This window comes from Culex quinquefasciatus, chromosome 2 (genome assembly GCF_015732765.1).
Source record: "Culex quinquefasciatus strain JHB chromosome 2, VPISU_Cqui_1.0_pri_paternal, whole genome shotgun sequence".
NCBI lineage: Eukaryota > Metazoa > Arthropoda > Insecta > Diptera > Culicidae > Culex > Culex quinquefasciatus.
The window spans coordinates 163,671,253-163,692,448 of NC_051862.1; the positions used below are offsets into that span (position 1 = coordinate 163,671,253).

Sequence of the window (21,196 nt, forward strand, 5' to 3'; positions counted from 1 at the left end):
TTCGTGGTACAAAAAGAATTATTCAAAATGGTGTAAATTATGTTTAAACTGTGTGTATTCCATTAACATCATCATCATCGTCGTCTTCTTCTCTACCTCCGTAGTGAAGGATTTTCTTTTTTGTCCACGTGCCTTCACAGAAGAGGAGCGAGCGCTCCTCTACTTGCTCGGGGGCACACCAGAAAAGTGCGGTGACGTGACGATGATGCGGTTCTAAACGACTAAGGTACCCCATCTTCACATTTTGCACGAACCCTGTGTTGTTGCGGTGCAAAATAGAATACTAAATTAGAGATTTCCTTGCAGATTGAAGGATGAAAGGGGAAGAATAATTAGTAGCAGCCTCGGAACTACAAGCCAGGTCTATTCATCACGAGATATTAATTTCATCCCTTTTCCACAGAAGGCAGTCATTCTTCGTTGGGGCTAAATCCACATAACAAGTTATAATGGGTCCCGTAATTGATTTCATTCAACACCTCCGCCACAGCCCCACACCACTCACCTCGAAGCCCTTGCTGGGGAAATTGATTTTCGGCCAGGCCAGCCCGGCAAAAAGGTAGTGCCACACGACGAACCCGTACGTCAGGTACGGATAGACGGAGTAGTTCTGCTGGTGGTTGATCTTTTGCTGGACGCGATCGTTGAAGCAGAACCACTCGCCCGCGTCGGCCACCCCGACCATGTTCGGGTCGGGCATCTTCTGGTGCAGATAGTTCTCGAAAACGCCCTGCATCAGCCGATCGTAATCACCCGCCATGTGCAGCACGTCCAGTACGTTCACCATACGCGTGGCCGGCGACATGTCCGATAGGGTGACGATCGCCTCTGCGGCGTCGTCCTCCTGGGAGAGCATCTTTTTTGGCCGTTGAATCTGGAAGAGATGGAAAATCGTTTTATGAAAATCATTACGAGAAAGGTGCAATTATACGTAAGTTATTTAAGGGACCATCCATAAACCACGTGGACATATTTTTTTTTGGTAATCTCTTTGGTAATTTATTAAATTGTATGAAAATGCATGCAATTGGAGATTTTCAATGTTTTTCACGATTTGCTACGTTCTATGATATTTCTCTGATTTTAAAATTCAAAGTCAAATGTGAAGGAATTGCAACGATTTTTTTCCGTTAAGGTTAATTTGTTGCAAAAAGCCTCATGATAAATGCAAGATGGAATGTCTCGCCTAAAAAAAACAAAAATCATTTATAAACTGGTTTTTAAAGTGGTCTAAACATCAAAATTTTCAAAGCCGATTGTAGGAAAGCCGAATACATGCAAACAAAATGCTATAAAAGCGTTACTTGCGTTTGGGCCATAAAAGCCGGATCTTTTGCAATTTTCACCCTTTTTGTATTCGTTAAAATTTTTTTAGCACAATTGCTAGTAACTTTTGATAGCGTTGTCAGATCTTCAATCTTTTACAATTTTTCATCAAAATATTTGAGATCCGGCCTTAAAAAATGTATAAATAACACTTAAGGCTTTTCCCATTATTTTTTATGCCAATGTCGTTTACTCCTGAACACAAACTGGCACAGTTGCAACATGCACTCGTCCTAGCAACCGCCAAAACAACCATTCCTCATCATCAGCAACAGTCTCCCCCTTTTGGAGGGTTAAAATAACAACATTCCGCGAATTCCTACCAAGTTCAACCCAGGTCACCGGGTCGCTCACGGTTTCATTCCTTCGAAAGCAGTCCGCGCGAGAGCACCCAAATCCCACCATGGCGTCGAACCACCTGAAAAGCTACCTCCTGGAGGCGAACGCCAACCTGCGGCCGCTGTTCTACGAGATCGTGAAGCAGTGCGAGCGCCGGAACATCCGCTACGACAAGCAGCTGGTCACCTTTATCATGAACCTGGTCAGCTTGGATCCCAAGTTCGAGATCTACATGGAGACGCTGAGCGCGGACCGGCGGAACCACGACGACTTTGTCGAGGAGTGCGTGCGCATTTTGGGGGGTGAGTTGGCTGGAATGGGGTTGGTTTCTAAGGTTTTGATACAGGATTTTGAGGATTTCCAGAGGACCGTTCGCCAAGCTTGGTAACGCTGAAGATGCAGCTGTACTTTCTGGAGAACTTCTTCGATCGGGAAGATGTGGTTGAAAAGCATACGCGTAATCTTCAGAACAAGACCGCGTACCTGCTGAAGGAAATAACGGAGAACGATGTCATTACGAAGGACGAGCAGGACGACATCTTCAGCAAAATTATAGTGGATATCGTGCTCAATATGGGTCTGGGGAATCCCGACAACAAGGAGGTCATCAACGAAACGTTGAAGGCGTTGAACTCGGTCATGTCCCGCAGTGATAAGGCCAAGTTTGTTACTCTGGACAAGAAGGACCGGTTGATGGCGTTGAAGGACATCCGGGAGATTGTGTGTGGAATTAGGATCTTCAACAAACATGCTGGGAATTCAACCAACGGGATATCCGATCGTAAGTTGTTTCTTAACGAACCTTCGCATAGCACTACTTCAACCTTACAAACTTTTAGTCCCTCGTATCCTGGATCAATCCCACGAATCTACCAAGTCGATTCTCCAAATCACACTCTGTGAAATAATGGACAAGGTCAACCTGCTAACCAGCGCCCTCAACTCGTCAATTGCTTACGACCTACGTAACCGCACCATCGTTACCCTCCTTCCGGAGAACATTTCCGCTGAAGACCTAACCAACCTCAAAGATCTTCTCGTAATGTACCGTCAGCACGAAGTCTACACTCGCAAGCTACTGGACGAGCTTGCGCTGATCAAGTTCAACATCGACACCTGCAATCAGGAGTACAAGGCCAAACTGGTCAAGATCCACGAAGCGGTCCAGTACCGTACGGCGATCCCAACTGATCGAGTCTTTGTGAGCAAACTGAACCTTCCACACCAAAGAGGTCTTCAATTACAGAATTTTGATCTTCCAGCCAAAATTCTCCGAGCTGACGCGCATCTGGCTGCAGTTCCAGAACTACATCTACCTCCTCTCGGAAATCAACCAAATCAGCAACACGCTGACCAACCTGACCGAAAAGTGTCTCAGCTTCGACGATCTCGCGTACCGGCTGCTCGGCGAGTCCCAAGTGCAAACGGACTCGGACCGGCTCGGCAAAACCGCCGGCAAGCAGCTGATTCTGGACGCGGAGGAGCCGAGCTGCGAAATCGTGCCGTACTCGCTGGCGATGAAAGTAAATTCCTGGATTCGATGGTATTTGACGAAACGGGGTCACACATTTGCATATATACTGCAGGTGGAGCTGCTCAAGTTTTGCGTGTGGCACCTGACGGAGGCGGACGGCGTGCTGATGCCTGGCAACGTCGATATGGGCGTGTGTCAGTACCAGAAGGACTGCTACGCGTTCAACATTCCCGAGCCGGTGGTGTTCTTCGACGAGGATCCCGACAAGTAGGTTGCGAGAGGTTTATTGTAGCGTGAGTTTCATTATTGGAATGTGGCAAAATTTATTGGAGTCATTCAGCTAAATGTTTGCCATGAATTATTGAATAAAATTTGGTACAGTCATCCCACATATTCGGAAGACTCGCAATCTCGGAACACTTTTGTGATAATTTGTCAATGGCAGATCATATGCATCCTTTCTGTCGACCCTACTATTTTTAGGACCTTTATCTGGACATTCTCTTGCTATTTCACCAGCAAAAGTACTAGCAAAACACTGCACACTGATATTTTCACAGGTTATAAGACCATTCATAAAACATAACTAAGCTCGAGTTTCATTGGTTTCAGTGTGGAAAGTCATCATTTTGTATTAAATGTGTACTCCTGGAAGGTAATCAAAGTTTGTTTACATCCGTAAGAAAAAGGTGTTCCGAATTTCAAGGGTCATAATTTTCATTAGAAAATTGATATAAAACTTAAAAATGTACAATTGGTCGATACATCATTCGAAAGTTCACAAGAAAAGCTTTCACATAAAGGTAAATGCAAATCATTATGTTCAACTATCGATTTTCTATGATTTTTTTAAAGATTGGTCGATCTGTAAACCGTTCCGAATATGTGGGATGACTAAACCCCCGGTGATTAGTTGCTTTTTCGTTTGACACTTTTTAGTTTGTACCCCGTTGGTTGGTCAAAATCAAACTAAAAAGTGATGAACTGTCACTTTTTAAACGGCGCTCACGCACACTATCAAAACAAACGTTTGGTAGTGAGTGTGAGCTTCGTGTAAAAGGAGTGTCAAGCTAAAAAGTGACCCCTTTCGTTTGACAACAGTTGCTGTCAAACCTTCGGGGTTGAGCAAATTTGCCGAATGTTTTAGTCTTATTTTTTAATTGGCTGAATATTTGTGACAACTTTCTTTATGACCAAAGACATAGATAAAAAAAACTTGCTCATGCTTGGGAGTAGTGAATTCTGGTCACATTTTTCTGCAATTAGTTGTTCGAAGCATTTGTAGAGTTTGTGGAAGGTTTGCTCGCGAGTAGGGGAGTTTGGGGGTAATTTGGACACCCCTTTAAAAATCACATTTTCTTCGGTTATAAAGTGAAAACGGCAATATAGTGATAAGACTAGTACTAGTAATGGCCTAGGAGTATGGACAAACAAAAAAAAAAATTGAATAGGTTAAGTAGTTTTGGTTTCCAAAGGCCGGTTGGCACTGCCTTAAGTTCTAATATTTGAGGGTTGGGAAATAAGGTTTTGCAGGGATTATATGGCAAAAAAGTGAACAATTTTGGTTCAAGGGGGTTGCTTGGACGTTGCCTGAGATATGTAAGTATAAATGTTGTGCATTTTATCAATTTTTATCATCAAAAATTGCAATTTTTGATAGAACATGCTATGGGGGTAATTTGGACATGGCTTGTGGGGTAATTTGGACATACCTGAAAGTCTACCTGTCAGGCAAAAAAAAGTAACTTTCATGGTCGGTTGAGTTTTTAAAGGGATTTAATTAAATTTTTAATTTTAATTAAATTTTAAAAATATTTAAAATGTCAAAACACTCAAAAAGGAATGTAAGGAATGAGACTTTCACAAAACCCCTATTTTTTATTTAGATAATTTTTTTTTTTTTCAATATTTGAATGGATGAAAATCTGACTACTGCACATTTGGTGTTCAACTAGACTCTAATGTTGATTGTTTTTAATTAATTTCTTTGATATTTTTTATTTCTATGCTGGTTTACAATAATATTTAAATTTGAAGGACTACGGAATGTATAATAAAAAAAATGAATGGTTTCAGGTTAATAAATTTCAAATAAAGATTGATTTATATAAATCTAAACGATACCTTAATCACTAAAAACTAAACTTGTGCCTAATCCAGAATCAATGTTTAAATCATTACAGAATGAATGATTGAATTATGTATACTACACTGAACTATTTGTTATCTTCCTATTGAATTATAGTTCTATCACAAAATCATTACCAAAACCTTTGATGAAATATTATGAGCAAAATCACTTAAAAGTATAAAAAGCAATTCCAGCTCAAATTAGGAATTTTTGTGGTATTTTTGTACCCGACCCTCTTAGATTTCAATGAAACTTTTTAGACATGTTATCCTAGGCCTATATAAGCCATTTTTGTGTATATGGAGCCAGTTGCACTCGATAATGACATTTGCATCGCATCAAAAAGTGGTCAAAGACAAACTTGTAGGAAATAAGACGGGGTTTTTGAATAAATACACTGAAAGAAAAATACACGCCAATTTTATGAGATTTTTAAATTTTTAAGTTTAAAAGATAAATTTTAAGGTGATGTCACGATTTTTTACGCTCAAAATTTTTGTGAAAATAGCCTAAAATGTGACAAAAGACTCACGAAAAATGCAGGATGGTAAAAAAATATTCACGAGACTAAAAAATCAAGTCTGTCATATAGAAATTGCCAAAAACCACTAAAAACCCAATTTTTCAACATTTTTATTTTTAAAACCGTTGTATCTTCACAAGGATTAAACATAGGACAATGCTCAATATGGAGTTTTTTTTTTATGTAAAGTTGTCTGGGAAATCGATTCCCACTTCCGGTTTTTGAAAATTTTGACGTTTAGACCACTTTTCAAAAAAACAGTTTTAATAAATGATTTTTGTTTTTTTTTAGGAGAGACATACCATCCTGCATTTTTCGTGAGTCTTTTTGTCACATTTCAGGCTATTTTCACAAAAATTTTGAGCGAAAAAAAAATCGTGACATCACTTTAAAATTTAACTTTTAAACTTAAAAATTAAAAAATCTCATAAAATTGGCGTGTATTTTTCTTTCAGTGTATTTTTTTCAAAAAGCCAGTCTTATTTCCTACAAGTTTGTCTTTGACCACTTTTTGATACGATGCAACGGCTTAGAGATACAGCAATATTTAATTTACAAAATACAAAAATAATTAAAACCCTTACGCCCTTCCTAATGTCATTATCGAGTGCAACTGGCTCCATATACACAAAAATGGCTTATAGAGGCCTAGGATAACATGTCTAAAAAGTTTCATTGAAATCGGAGAGGGTCGGGTACAAAAGTACCACAAAAATTCCTGATTTGAGCTGGAATTGCTCTAAAGCAATTACAAAACCAGGTTGAAGGTTAAAAAACATGCTCAAAAATTCAAATGTTAAACTTATTCTTCAACATGTGTCCAAATTACCCCATGAAAGGTGTCCATATTACCCCACAAGTTATGTCCATATTACCCCACAAGGCATGTCCAAATTACCCCACAAGGCATGTCCAAATTACCCCACAAGGCATTTCCAAATTACCCCATAGGGGTGTTCATATTACCCCCACACAAAAATGTGGGGGTAATTTGGACACCTTTTAATTTTTGCGATAAAAATGGGGTTTTCATCAAAATTTATCGACATTTTTTGACATTTTTCCATAAAATATGGTCTCTTTTATCCTCTGGTGTCATCCACATTCCTTTAAAATACCCATACAGCCCGTGGCAGAGCTATTTCCTTAGGGTGTCCAAATTACCCCACACTCCCCTATTTTGTTACAAGACTAATCGATCAAAATATGACCAGGACCACCAAACGATCATCATTTGATCGCAATTGCCTATTTTTACCCAAGCCCTATTAAACATTATCATGTAAATGTGTAAATTCTAGTCAGAAATTTACCAACACATTCAAAGTATGTTTACATGGCAGCTGGACGTTTGTTTGCATCAGATTTCCTATCTCTTTCTAGCAAAAGTTTTTTGTCAGGCGACTTCTAGCTGGTGTCCGATATGTCAGCCAACATACTTTGCAGGGTTGTGACGGTTGTGACAGTTACAGCTCGATCATTGTTTGCATCAGGACACTGTGACGAGAAAGTCGTCATTTTTGGGTTAAATTATATTTTTTTCACTGGGCCTAAAAAGCCTCTTACGTATTTTGAGCAAGTAGGTAAAACGGGCTTGGTATTTTTAAAAATATTTTCCTGCTCCGTCCCTGCGAATAGAGCTGAACCAGCCTCCGGCTAAAAAGCTTTAGATCATGGGATAAACAAAACTCGCTACAAATGGGCCACACGCGTCTCGAACCGCAGTATTTCATGATAAAAGATACACTTTTATTGGTGGAACACCAAGGAAACGGACGAAACAATTTCTCAGAAACAACACTCAAACTCCAAAGCTCGAAAAATGGAGAATTTGTATGGAAATCCCTCCTTTTTTCTCAAAATTGGGAGTTTAGGTGATAATAACGTTGTAGAAATGTTACCGGGTGATTAGAATAAACCAAATCACTCAAAGTGTTTCAAGGTTGTTTTCATTCTTCGTTGCAAATGTGCTCATTGTATCGTAGCGAAAGCACAAAAACTGAAATTGTATTACTTAAATCTTATCTTATCATGTCTTTATCTCTAAAAGTTTGGATTCTTAATGTGTATATAAATTTATGTTCTAAAGTCATCCAAATTCATTCCTTTGAGATGGCTGAGTTGAAGACATTGTTGGCGCTGTTCGCTCTTTTGGTAGGAGTTCAAGTTCAAGTTTCATCAGTAGAATGCAGGTTCGAGTTTTACAAAACACCTGTGCAAAAGATGAATTAACCAAAAAAAATATTCTTATACTTCAGTAATAACCTAGCCGACCTACCGCAGTGTTGTGCCGATTCTCATTATCGGAAATCGGGCATCCAGATGATCCAACCTCAACCGGGCTTCGGTGAGTCGTTTAAAGTGTTCTGCGATCAGGACTACGAAGGAGGTGGTTGGACCGTCATCCAGAATCGCTACGATGGATCGGTTAACTTTTATCGGGGTTGGAAACAATACGAGGAAGGATTTGGCAGCATGGAGGGAGAGTTTTGGCTAGGACTGAAGAAGATCCACGAGCTAACATACTCGAAGAAGTACGAGCTGGTAGTTCTGATGGACGATTGGAATGGTTACCAGGCGGTGGCAAAATATAGTCGATTTTCGGTGGCAGGTCCGGAGGAGAAGTATACGTTGAAAAGTGTAGGAAATTACTCCGGAACTGCGGGAGATTCGCTGAATTATCAAGTAGGGATGAAGTTTTCTACCTTGGATGTGAAAAACGACATGGTTAAGGATGAGGCTTGTGCCGTTAAATATCAAGGGGCATGGTGGTATGATGCTTGTCACGAAAGGTAATGATTGTTTTAAGGATAATTAAAATTTGGTTGCAGCATTTTTTACATTTTCAGCAACCTTAATGGAGCTTATGTCAGAGGAACAGTAAAAAAACAGTTTCTGCTCGAACCTAAGAGTCCTAAGGCTTGAATGGAGAGAGCACCCAAACCATAATCAATTGTAAACAAAAATGTATGCTTTTCTCTCTTAAATTTGAAAAATCGGAATAAACGTATTAGGCCGTTGCTAATATTTTTTGAAGTTATGTCGGTTTGTGGAAGTGGGGTAAAACGAGCTTTGCAGTTTGAGGTCAAAATTTGCAACAGGACAATCCAACTTCTTGCTTATGCGGACGACATTGACATTATAGCGAGAGACCTAGAGACGGTGAAAAGGGTTTACACCGCCTTAAAGACGCAAGCAAGACGAATTGGATTGGCCATGAATACGACGAAAACAAAGTACATGAAAGGAGGGGCTCAAAGGACGTTGACCCCCAAGACTCACCCTTTAGCTGTGGATGGCGATGTGCTGGAGGAGGTGAGCGAATTCGTGTACTTGGGATCGCTGGTAACGGCCGACAACGACACCAGCTTAGAGATCCGAACTCGTATCCACTCCGCGAATCGTGCCTACTTTGGATTACGGAAAACCTTGACATCTGATCGAGTGCAACGCGCCACAAAGCTGACCCTGTACAAGACACTGATTAGACCGGTTGCCCTCTATGGCCATGAGACCTGGACGCTGCGGCAAGAGGACGAACGAGCCCTTGGAGTTTTCGAACGGAAGGTGCTGCGAACGATCTACGGTGGAGTACGTACAGCTCAGAACGAGTGGCGAAGACGCATGAACCACGAACTGCACGCGCTGCTGGGAGAACCGACCATCGTCACACTGGCGAGAATCGGGAGGCTCAGATGGGCCGGCCATGTCGCGAGGATGGACGAAGACCATCCTGTCAGGATGCTCTTTGACCGCGCGCGACCGGATGGCGGCACAGGCCGACGAGCAGGAGCACAGCGTGCACTGGGGAAATCAGATCGAGGCGGACCTAAGAAAGATCTGCAACCTAGGAGACTGGCGAGCTGCAGCCAAGAACCGAGCAACATGGAACAACCTTCTTGATACAGCACGGGCACCGCGTATGGTGTTCTAAGCTGATTGGTATGGTATGGTATGTATGGTCAAAAAAACATAAAAAATCTTAAAATTGCTCGCATTTTCGTAAAACTTCATCAATTCCAACTCTCTTAGATGCATTCGAAAGTTCTTTTAAAGCACATCAAAATGCGTCATAAAAATCCAGGATTGGTTTGATTTTTTCTCATAGATTTTGCAAATTGGTGTTAAAAAATGATTTTTTTAAAAGCTTAAAAACTATTTGCAACAGCCCTACAGCCTATGGAATGAACCTATTGGCCAAGCGCAGCTGCTCTCATAATTTTTGGGATTTTTTTATAACAAGCATTTTACAACATTAGTTTTTGCCCTGTAGGTAAAAAAACAGCACTTTTCGGTCTCAATTTTTACATATTCGGAATCCTCGAAAAATTTCACATTAGATTGAGATGTTGGAGTTATGAATTTGAATTAAAAAATAACTAAATAAAATATTTAATTAATAAAAAGATAAATTTAGTTTACCCTGTGATCAACACGTCAAATACTGTAAGAGCACGTCAAAGTAGACGAATACCTGTTTTACCCCTAATCCGACAAAATGTTAGAAAATATTTTAAATAATTCTAAATGGCAATTTATTCCAATCAAATTCAAAATTTTAACACCTCAAACTAACGTGAAATTTTCCGCGGATTTCGAATATGTAAAAATTGAGACCAAAAAGTGCCGTCTTTTTGGCCTACAGGCAGGGTTACCAGGTCTGAACAGAAAAAAATCTGGCAAAAAACTGGCAAAAACCTGGCAAGCCACTTTTCTCAAAGTAATGAGCGGAATAGTGTTCAAAAATGGTGTATTTTTACTTTTTATGCATTATAGCTTCACAAAATAAACATCATACGTCAATTCAACAAAGTCTGGAAGAAATAAAAAAATAAAATTTTACAAATTGCCGCTCAAAAAAACTGGCAATGCCAGATTTATCTGGCAACCTGGCATCCCTGCCTACAGGGTAAAAACTAACGTTGTAAAATGTTTCTTATAAAAAAAAATCGTAAAACTATGAGAAAAACTGTGATTGGCCAAAAAGTTAATACCTTAGGCGTACACTCAAACCCCGATGGTTTGACACCAACTGTTGTCAAACGAACGGGGTCACGTTTTAGTTTGACATCCCTTTTACACGGAGTTCACACACACTATCAAACGTTTGTTTTGATAGTGTGCGTGAGCGCCGTGTAAAAAGTGACAGTTCGTCATTTTTTAGTTTGACTTTGACCAACCAACGGGTTACAAACTAAAAAAGTGTCAAACGAAAAAGTGACCAACCACCGGGGGTTGAGTGTATAATAGTCCATGAAATTCCATAACTTTTGACCTACAGCAGTATGGTCTAGGGCAGCGTTTCTCAACCTTCTTCTAGGCTGGTACCCCCTGCCATGTAAATCAAGTAGGCCCGGTACCCCCGTTGAGAATCGCTGGTCTAGGGGTTAATCACTTCGAGTATACTGCATACGCGTATCATACGCACATAATATTCTCTTTGTCTGCATACCGGATTGACGATATAGACTCCATATTCGTCGCATATGAGGTTATATCTACCCAAATATCAGCGTGGATATCATACGCGCATAATACTCGCGCAGTATTCCTAGGTAGCATGCCGTATCGACTCCAATATTGGCTTCATATTGGTGCAGTATCAGAAGTGAATTGCCCTTTGAGTATGGTTGTTGGAGGCTGTTGCAAAAAGATATTGAGGTTTAAAAATAGTAGTTTATGCAACAAGTTGCAAAAAGAAGATTTTTTCAGCACGAGTCGTACATTTATCCAACGAGGTTCACCGAACTAGAACTAATCCTGGATGTTCATGGCGCATTTTGAAGTGCTTCAAAAGAACTTTCGAATGCATCTAAAAGAGTTGGAATTGATGAAGTTTTACGAAAATGCGAGCAATTTTAAGATTTTTTATGTTTTTTTGACCATACATACCATACCATACCAATCAGCTTAGAACACCATACGCGGTGCCCGTGCTGTATCAAGAAGGTTGTTCCATGTTGCTCGGTTCTTGGCTGCAGCTCGCCAGTCTCCTAGGTTGCAGATCTTTCTTAGGTCCGCCTCGATCTGATTTCCCCAGTGCACGCTGTGCTCCTGCTCGTCGGCCTGTGCCGCCATCCGGTCGCGCGCGGTCAAAGAGCATCCTGACAGGATGGTCTTCGTCCATCCTCGCGACATGGCCGGCCCATCTGAGCCTCCCGATTCTCGCCAGTGTGACGATGGTCGGTTCTCCCAGCAGCGCGTGCAGTTCGTGGTTCATGCGTCTTCGCCACTCGTTCTGAGCTGTACGTACTCCACCGTAGATCGTTCGCAGCACCTTCCGTTCGAAAACTCCAAGGGCTCGTTCGTCCTCTTGCCGCAGCGTCCAGGTCTCATGGCCATAGAGGGCAACCGGTCTAATCAGTGTCTTGTACAGGGTCAGCTTTGTGGCGCGTTGCACTCGATCAGATGTCAAGGTTTTCCGTAATCCAAAGTAGGCACGATTCGCGGAGTGGATACGAGTTCGGATCTCTAAGCTGGTGTCGTTGTCGGCCGTTACCAGCGATCCCAAGTACACGAATTCGCTCACCTCCTCCAGCACATCGCCATCCACAGCTAAAGGGGTGAGTCTTGGGGGGTCAACGTCCTTTGAGCCCCTCCCTTTCATGTACTTTGTTTTCGTCGTATTCATGGCCAATCCAATTCGTCTTGCTTGCGTCTTTAAGGCGGTGTAAACCCTTTTCACCGTCTCTAGGTCTCTCGCTATAATGTCAATGTCGTCCGCATAAGCAAGAAGTTGGATTGTCCTGTTGCAAATTTTGACCTCAAACTGCAAAGCTCGTTTTACCCCACTTCCACAAACCGACATAACTTCAAAAAATATTAGCAACGGCCTAATACGTTTATTCCGATTTTTCAAATTTAAGAGAGAAAAGCATACATTTTTGTTTACAATTGATTATGGTTTGGGTGCTCTCTCCATTCAAGCCTTAGGACTCTTAGGTTCGAGCAGAAACTTGCAATAGAGACCACAAAAGACCTGGGGGTCGTTAAAGTGAATGTTTTGATTTTATGTTGAGATTATGATAGTCTCCAGTCGACAGGTCCTAGAACTTTTCAAGTTGTCTCGACAGCAACATCAGATGTTTGCCTTTAGAATAATAATTTAACGGGAATTGTTTTGACAGCAGCATCCTATCAAATCGAAGAGGTCCAAGAATTTTTCAAGTATTGACAGAATTTTCCAAATGTATGTGGAGTAAAACCAGTACAGGTACTAGTCTCGATATAAGGACATCTGATCTGATTCGTTTATTTCATTTAATTTAGGTTAATGGCCTATCTACAATCACTTAGCTTAGAAAATTTCACTTAGCTTAGGAATTTGAATCAATGGAAATGAAGCCGAGCTTCTACAATGGAAAAGTAATCAAATTAGAAACTGACGTATGGTTTGAAAAATTTCAAAATCTACGGTAAGTTGACGTTTCAATATCAAAGGTAAACAAACAACTGCATAGCAACGTATATCAGCCCAGCAAAATTTCTAAGTTGATTGTGGATGACGGCCGTAAGTTGCGTACTTTCCTAAGTAACTACTTTACTTAGATGTTCTAAGCTAAGTGATTGTAGATAGCCCATAAGTAAGAATTAGTTGACAGCTCTGATCATCATTCGCGAGGTCTTCAGTCCATAATAGTAACCTCTGAAGGATTTCCAGCACATCATCGAGGCGAAATCTGTTACTGTTCCTCTGACATAAGCTCCATTAAGGTTGCTGAAAATGTAAAAAATGCAGCAACCAAATTTTAATTATCCTTAAAACAATCATTACCTTTCGTGACAAGCATCATACCACCATGCCCCTTGATATTTAACGGCACAAGCCTCATCCTTAACCATGTCGTTTTTCACATCCAAGGTAGAAAACTTCATCCCTACTTGATAATTCAGCGAATCTCCCGCAGTTCCGGAGTAATTTCCTACACTTTTCAACGTATACTTCTCCTCCGGACCTGCCACCGAAAATCGACTATATTTTGCCACCACCTCTTCCAGACTTTGTTGAATTGACGTATGATGTTTATTTTGTGAAGCTATAATGCATAAAAAGTAAAAATACACCATTTTTGAACACTATTCCGCTCATTACTTTGAGAAAAGTGGCTTGCCAGGTTTTTGCCAGTTTTTTTGCCAGATTTTTTCTGTTCAGACCTGGTAACCCTGCCTGTAGGCCAAAAAGACGGCACTTTTTGGTCTCAATTTTTACATATTCGAAATCCGCGGAAAATTTCACGTTAGTTTGAGGTGTTAAAATTTTGAATTTGATTGGAATAAATTGCCATTTAGAATTATTTAAAATATTTTCTAACATTTTGTCGGATTAGGGGTAAAACAGGTATTCGTCTACTTTGACGTGCTCTTACAGTATTTGACGTGTTGATCACAGGGTAAACTAAATTTATCTTTTTATTAATTAAATATTTTATTTAGTTATTTTTTAATTCAAATTCATAACTCCAACATCTCAATCTAATGTGAAATTTTTCGAGGATTCCGAATATGTAAAAATTGAGACCGAAAAGTGCTGTTTTTTGACCTACAGGGCAAAAACTAATGTTGTACAGTGGACTCTCTGGTTGTCAATATCCAAGGGACCGTCGAGGAAGAGAATCATCAGTTTACAGAACGATGCAAAATGAAGACTCGATTGAAAATATGTTTTCCTTGGTACCCATCTATGGGAGAGAATCATGACAACGTCCAGCAAACAAAAACAAACTAATGTCAAACACCCTTCAAAGCATCGTTTTGCAATGAAAAATGTCTATGCAAGCCATGAGATAGTGACAATATTGACAACCGGAAGAGATTTTTAAAGCAAACAGAATCCAAGGGACCGTCGAGGAAGAGATCCTTCAAGCAAGAGAAAATATCGAGGAATAAAGCCAATCGAAGTATGCAGTTTGAAGGGACTGAAGAATTCATCGATAGATGGAGCAATATTGATATCGAGAAGATCGACAGCCAGAGAGTCGACTGTAAAATGCTTGTTATAAAAAAATCCCAAAAATTATGAGAGCAGCTGCGCTTGGCCAATAGGTTCATTCCATAGGCTGTAGGGCTGTTGCAAATAGTTTTTATGCTTTTAAAAAAATCATTTTTTAACACCAATTTGCAAAATCTATGAGAAAAAATCAAACCAATCCTGGATTTTTATGACGCATTTTGATGTGCTTTAAAAGAACTTTCGAATGCATCTAAGAGAGTTGGAATTGATGAAGTTTTACGAAAATGCGAGCAATTTTTATATTTTTTATGTTTTTTGGACTGCAAAGTTCGTTTTACCCCACTTCCCGTTGACGTAGAGGGCTAATCTCATGTATAGACAAACAAACGCTGAAAGTTTCATCCAAATCGGTGTACCTCGATACGACCTCTAGAACAAACCGAACAGAATCTACGAATACTGCCTCTTAAAAAAAACATTTTTTTTTTTTGCTATCCCCAGGTACCTCTTCAAAATCGTCCAGCTAGCCCGGCGCAAGATCCAGCTCATCACCTTCCTGGAAATCTTCTACAAGGTACAAAACTCGTACAACTCCCAAAGCTCGGACGTGTTCCGCATCAAGGCCCCGATCACGTGCGAGCAGGAAGTGCAAACCGAACTGCACCCCGTCCCGTCCAACATTGACCGCCAGTACCGGTGGAACATCTGGGACCTGCGTCGCGAGGCGATTGAGCTGACAAACATGCGCATGAAACGCACCAGCTCCTGCCAGACTACGAAGGCCAAGCTGACGCAGGTTTACCCACCAAAGGTGCAGGGCACGCAAACGCGGGTAAGTCGCGGCACCGAAACCGAGGAGCGGAGACCGCGGCTCAAGAAGACGGAGACGCCTCCGGCACCGTCCCCGCTCGAGGTTTACTCGCTCACGGTGGAGAGCCTGAGCGCGTCGTCGACGCGGCGCTCGAAATAAATTTGATGTCATGATGAATTTTGCAAAATAAATGTAGAAGGTAGAGTTTCTTACCTGGAAGATTGCCGACCAAATTCCGAACAGTCCCTTGTGGCGATCTTTTTGACCTACGTTACTCTTGAGCACGTCCGTGAGTCGTAGAGGTTTCTTGAGCGAGCTGTGGAACTGCAACATTGAGAGACAGGCTCGCACGTCGTTGCCGGTTTTGTCTGCGAGCGCCAGCATTGAGGTCAAATCGGTGAGTATCTTCTCCTGCTTGGCGATGAGTAGCAATCTACGGGAGAAATGTGTTTGCTTATTTTGTTAGGCATAACAGTTCAAGTCTACGCACCTCTCCGCCAGTCGAGCCGACTCCGTGGGTGGGAAATTAACCACGAACGCCATTTGCCGCAGCTGACGCAACGCCGGCACGTACATGTCGTTGCAGATGCAGATGATTGGCCGCTTCAAGATAAACTTGTCCGCCTTTTCCCCTTTGGCGGTCTTTTTGGCTCCCTTCACGGGGACCGCTCCAGTTACAAACCGCAGTAGAAACTCGATCGTGGCCACGGGGGCGCCGTCGATTTCGTCCAGCACGATACAGTTTGGTCGGCCGTCCTGGTTGAGCACTGACTTCATCTGGGTTCCACCTTCCAGCGCCACCCGGAACGCTTCCGGGCTTCGGTCATCCGATGCGTTGACCTCACGCACCACATAGCCAGCATGTCGCGCGATGGTGTGGGCCAGCGTAGTCTTCCCCAAGCCAGGAGGGCCGCAGAGCAGGGCGATCTTCTGCGCGGGACGACCGTGCTCGTCCAGTTCGGTGTTAAGCGTTGAGCGACCTTTCTTCTTCCAACCTCCGGACTCGAAACGACCCGTTTTCTTGTTGAAGCTGTTGATCTGTTTAGTGTCCTTGGTTTGCTTGGGCTCGCGATTGAAGACGACCTTGTCCCACAGCTTCAGCCACTGCAGCAGACTTCGATTCGTGGTTTCATCTGAGAGCAGGTCGATGTATCGCTTGGGACGATACTTTTCTACCCACAAAACGGAGCCGTGATCAGGCACGACCACAACAGGAACCTCCGGGTTAGCCTCAATAGCTCGAACCGGCTCCTCGTAACGCTTTGCGATGATCTCCTTCGCCTCGTTCCAGATCCTCTCCTTGGCCTCCCCAAGCAACCCATTGTAACCGTCTTTGAAACAGTTAATCTCATTGATCTCCTTCGTTTCAAACTCCTCCGAATGAAACCGAACGTAAACCCGTTCCTTGTCGCTCCGCACAACGGTCGCAAACGGCCACTTGGGCAACGAATACGACAAATTCTGCATCTTGAACCGGTGCAGCGCCTCCACCCGAGCCAACCCACTCGACTTGGTCGGATTGACCACCGCCTGAAACTGCTTCCTCGCCTCCAAAATCTTCTCGATCAACTCCCTATCCAACTGCTCCTCCGTTTTACTCTTCTTCGTCGCACAATCCATCCCGCCAAAGTTGTACTCACTCCGGTCGTCCTCGATGTCCTGAATGTCCCCGAACAGCGCATCCAACCGGCGCTTCCTCGGATTCAACCCCATGTTCTGAATCTCCGCCAACGGATCCGCCGCAACCGATGACGACGCACCCGGAAACGGCGTCGATGCCATCCTCCCGTACTGCCCCTTGTCCGAGGGAGTGCCAAACAGCCGCTTGTGGGTGGTGCTGGCATTGCGCGGAATCTGCGACAGCGCCGGACTCCGCAGCGGACTGTCCTCGTTGATCTGCGACAGATGGGGACTATCCGGTGCGCGACCACCCTGCCGGCTGTAGTTCGAGAAGGACGTCGATGCGCGGGGTGGTTCCTGACGAGATGATGGCCCTGGAGTGGCCGGGGTCACTGCAATAAGTTTACGATTAGTCACTGTTGAAAATCTTGTTAGGCACAAAATCAGCACGTACTCTCCATTCCCATATCGTCCATTGCGTCGAGCTCATCGCCGTACTGCAGCTCGAATTCCTCCTCCTCCGTTGGGAACTGATCCATTTTGGTAGTTTTTCACTTATTTTCACGCACAAAACCTTCCTAAACACTTAAAAATTAACAACACGCAACTGAATGCAACGATCACTCCCCGCGGGAACGAACACCCACTCTGAGGCAAATAACATAAACATTTGACTGTCATGCCGTTTTCGCGCCCTTTTCTTCAGTTCATACTGCTTTTCGGGGTGAACTGCTGCAATCGCGACTAGCGACATCTCTTGGTAAATTGAAGAAACTACCTTTAACTGCATTCAGTCGATGTAATGCCCCCAGTGGGTATGCAACGTGCGATGTAACTTGCGTTTGAAAATGAATTCACATGATCGGACAACAGCTTGAAGGCTTTTTTGGCCCTTTTTGATCAGTATTATTTAAGTTCTTAATTTTATTTTTTTTAAATAATTTTAAATTAAAAGTAAAATGTTTACCTTGTGGAATACGAGAGCTTGCTTTTCTTTTGGCAATGAAAGTACAACTATTTATTATTGCGGTTCGATACGGCTTAAGAAAACTGTAACAGTGGTTGGTTTTCATTTTAAAATGAGCAAGAAAATATTGTAGATCATTTTGTATAAAATTGACACATCAACAAAAATAGAGTAAAGGAAAACAGCTGAAACTGTTGAGAAAATTTCCGATGTGAAAAACACCTTAGGGACAATCCATAAACCACGTGGGCAGCCTAGGGGGGGGGGGGGGGTATTTTTATGGAAATAGTCCACGATGGGGGGGGAGGTTGAGATTTCCAAAAAAGTGTCCACGTGGTATGTGGATGGTCCCTTAACCCTCTACAACCCAACCCGAGCTTTAAGCGTAGAACAAGATTGTCCGTTCGACGCAGTGGTGAACGCAGAACGCTGTGCCAGTTCGATTTTTCCAACAACTGTCAGTCGAACAATCTACAGGGGTTGCTTTGCTCAATGGTCGATGACTGGCAGGGTATGACGACAAGCGCAAAATTTTGCGTTTGCGTCCAGGTCTGACGGACAATCTTGTTCTTACCTTTACGGTACAAATATTTACAAGACTGAAAATCAAGTCTTTCATATAGAAATGGTTAAAACCCACAAAAATGGGCAAACCCCCTGTTTTTTCAACATTTTTATTTTTAAAACCACTGCATCATCACAAGGATTGAAAGAAATATACCTATACATAAATCCGTAGTAACAGTCTATCCCCCTCCTACTTGACGTGAACTGTCACTTGAGCAAAAGCGATAGACTGCTTCTTACAAACGCAGATTCGCCCTATTGAACTGTTACTAAATATTATAACAAGTCCGGGTACTTAGCCGAATGGTTAAGCGATCTGCCTTTCAAGCAGACGATCAGGGATCGAATCCCGCCCGGTCACCTCGTCACCGATTTTTCGGTGGCAACTTTGAACCCTCTGCTTCCTCTGGGAGCATCAGATACATCAGATCAGATTTGCGTGAAACTTTGTCCTGAGGGGTAACTTTTGTTCCTGATCACGAATCCGAGGTTTTTTGATATCTCGTGACGGAGGTGCGGAAAAAAGAGGTGTTTTCAATAATTTGCAGCCTGAAACGGTGATGAGATAGAAATTTGGTGTCAAAGGGACTTTTATGTAAAACTTTAAATAATAATCCTGCAAAGTTAGAATAAACACGAAATTTAAAAATGATTTTTTTTTATTCTAAATGAAAAAATGACCCGTCTGGGTCAATGTAGATTCGAAAAGGACATTAAATTTCCCTTAAAATGACATGCTCCAAAATTTTTTACAGTCGAGTAACGGAAAAAGGGAGAATTTTTGAAACTTTTTAAGTGTTTTTTTCGATGAAAAATACGTTTTGCCTTCCTCACCTCAATGAGGAAAGGCTATAAAATCACTCGAAAAATGAACTTCTTAATTCGACCTCGTAGACCCGACTTCACGTATACCTATCGACTCAGAATCAAATTCTGAACAAATGTCTGTGCGTGTGTCTGGATGTGAGTCCGTGCACCGAAAAATATGCACACGATTATCTCCGGACTGGTTGGACCGATTTGGACCGTTTTGGTCTCATTCGATCCGTCTTGGGGTCCTTCAAGACCCTAGTTAATATTATGAAGTTTAGAAAAGTACTTCAAAAGTTATGCTTAAAAAACGATTTTAGCTAAACTTCGGAAGATTGTAAAAAAGGTGGTTTTTGTAAGAAAACCCGTCATGATAAAAAAACGAAACTATTGGCACTACGCCCCCCGGGGCATGGCCTTCCTCTAACGTGGGATTTCTGCTCCAGCGCCTCTGACGAGACAGGAGAAACCGGGACCGACGTTTTACTTCACCATCCGATAGAAGCTCAGTGGATAAGGCGGGAATCGAACCCGCGTCTCATAGCATCATCGGGATCGGCAGCCGAAGCCGCTACCCCTGCGCCACGAGACCCACCCGTCATGATATATATTGTTAAAAACGTATTTGAAAGACCTTTCCAACGCGTTCAAAAGATTGAAAATCTGACAACCCAATCAAAGGTTAAGAGCACTTAAGTGTTATTTATATACTTTTTTTGGCCGGATCTCAAATATCTTGATGAAAAAGGTGTCCGGATCGATCATGCGACCCATAGTTGGATTGGTAACCAAAAGACCTTTCCAACGAGCACAAAAGATTGAAGATCTGATAACCCTATCAAAAGTTATAAGTACTTTAGTGTTTTTAATACACTTTTTTAGGCCGGATCTCAGATATTAATAATAATAAGTGTTATTTATACCCTTTTTTGATGCTGTGTAGTGTATTCACTTTATGAATGCGAGGAAGGCACCAACCACCTAAAGGTGGATTAAGTAACGTTTTTTTCGGAATTCTGAGTACGCCATTAAATCGGGCGTCTAATTTTACGTAAAAGTTCCTTTGACAGCAAATTTCTATCTCATCACCGTTTCAGGCTGCAAATTATTGAAAAACACCTATTTTTTCGCATGTTCAAAAACGGAAGGGGTCCCCTCCGTCACGAGATATCAAAAATGGACCTCGGATTCGTGATCAGGGACAAAAGTCGTCTTGCCATTTCATTAGGGCACATCACTTTTTTATACAAGAGTGTGTCCCTTTCACACCTTATGTAAACTGTCATTCGAGTGAAAGGGATACACTATTGTTTACAAAAGTTATGTGCCCTTTTGAAATGTTAGGCTCCAAGTTACCCCTTAGGACAAAGTTTTACGCAAATCGAAGAGGGGTTGAGGCAACTTTTCCCGATTTCGTGTGAGTTGGTAGAGAATTACCCATTTGAGTTTGTAAATTGTGCTTTTTTTCCACTTAAATTGTCGATGCGAGATAGGTATGTTTTGATCGTGGACTCGCTCTTAAAACTACTTATCGTTAAAACATCAGAGAGAAGTAACAACTTAAAATGATAACTTCAAATGATACATGAAAAGAACATATTTAACTGTAATAAAACGTGTTTGGGCGCAAACTTTTTATCATATTTTCAAATTTATTTTTGTAAAAAGGAACTTTTGA

General features: G+C 42.0%; 2 protein-coding genes across 2 annotated transcripts in view; one reads left to right on the forward strand and one right to left on the reverse strand.

The window, feature by feature from the left end:
- LOC6053835 (chromosome transmission fidelity protein 18 homolog) overlaps positions 1 to 17,849 on the reverse strand; it is a 35,671-nt gene extending 17,822 nt beyond the window's left edge. The window contains exons 1-4 of the mRNA XM_038254318.1: positions 17,629 to 17,849; positions 16,045 to 17,566; positions 15,768 to 15,987; positions 506 to 874 (exon numbers count right to left, since the gene is read on the reverse strand). Of these exons, the coding sequence (XP_038110246.1) occupies positions 506 to 874; positions 15,768 to 15,987; positions 16,045 to 17,566; positions 17,629 to 17,713 (2,196 nt within the window). The 5' untranslated portion in view covers positions 17,714 to 17,849. The remainder of the gene's footprint in view (positions 1 to 505; positions 875 to 15,767; positions 15,988 to 16,044; positions 17,567 to 17,628) is intronic.
- Positions 1,574 to 15,766, forward strand: LOC6053834 (cilia- and flagella-associated protein 206). Its single transcript, XM_038254319.1, has 6 exons — positions 1,574 to 1,967; positions 2,030 to 2,446; positions 2,505 to 2,866; positions 2,928 to 3,188; positions 3,252 to 3,406; positions 15,245 to 15,766. Exons 1-6 carry the CDS (start codon positions 1,730 to 1,732, stop codon positions 15,711 to 15,713), a joined length of 1,902 nt encoding a protein of 633 aa, XP_038110247.1. The 5' UTR covers positions 1,574 to 1,729; the 3' UTR covers positions 15,714 to 15,766.
- Positions 17,850 to 21,196: the final 3,347 nt, after the last annotated feature.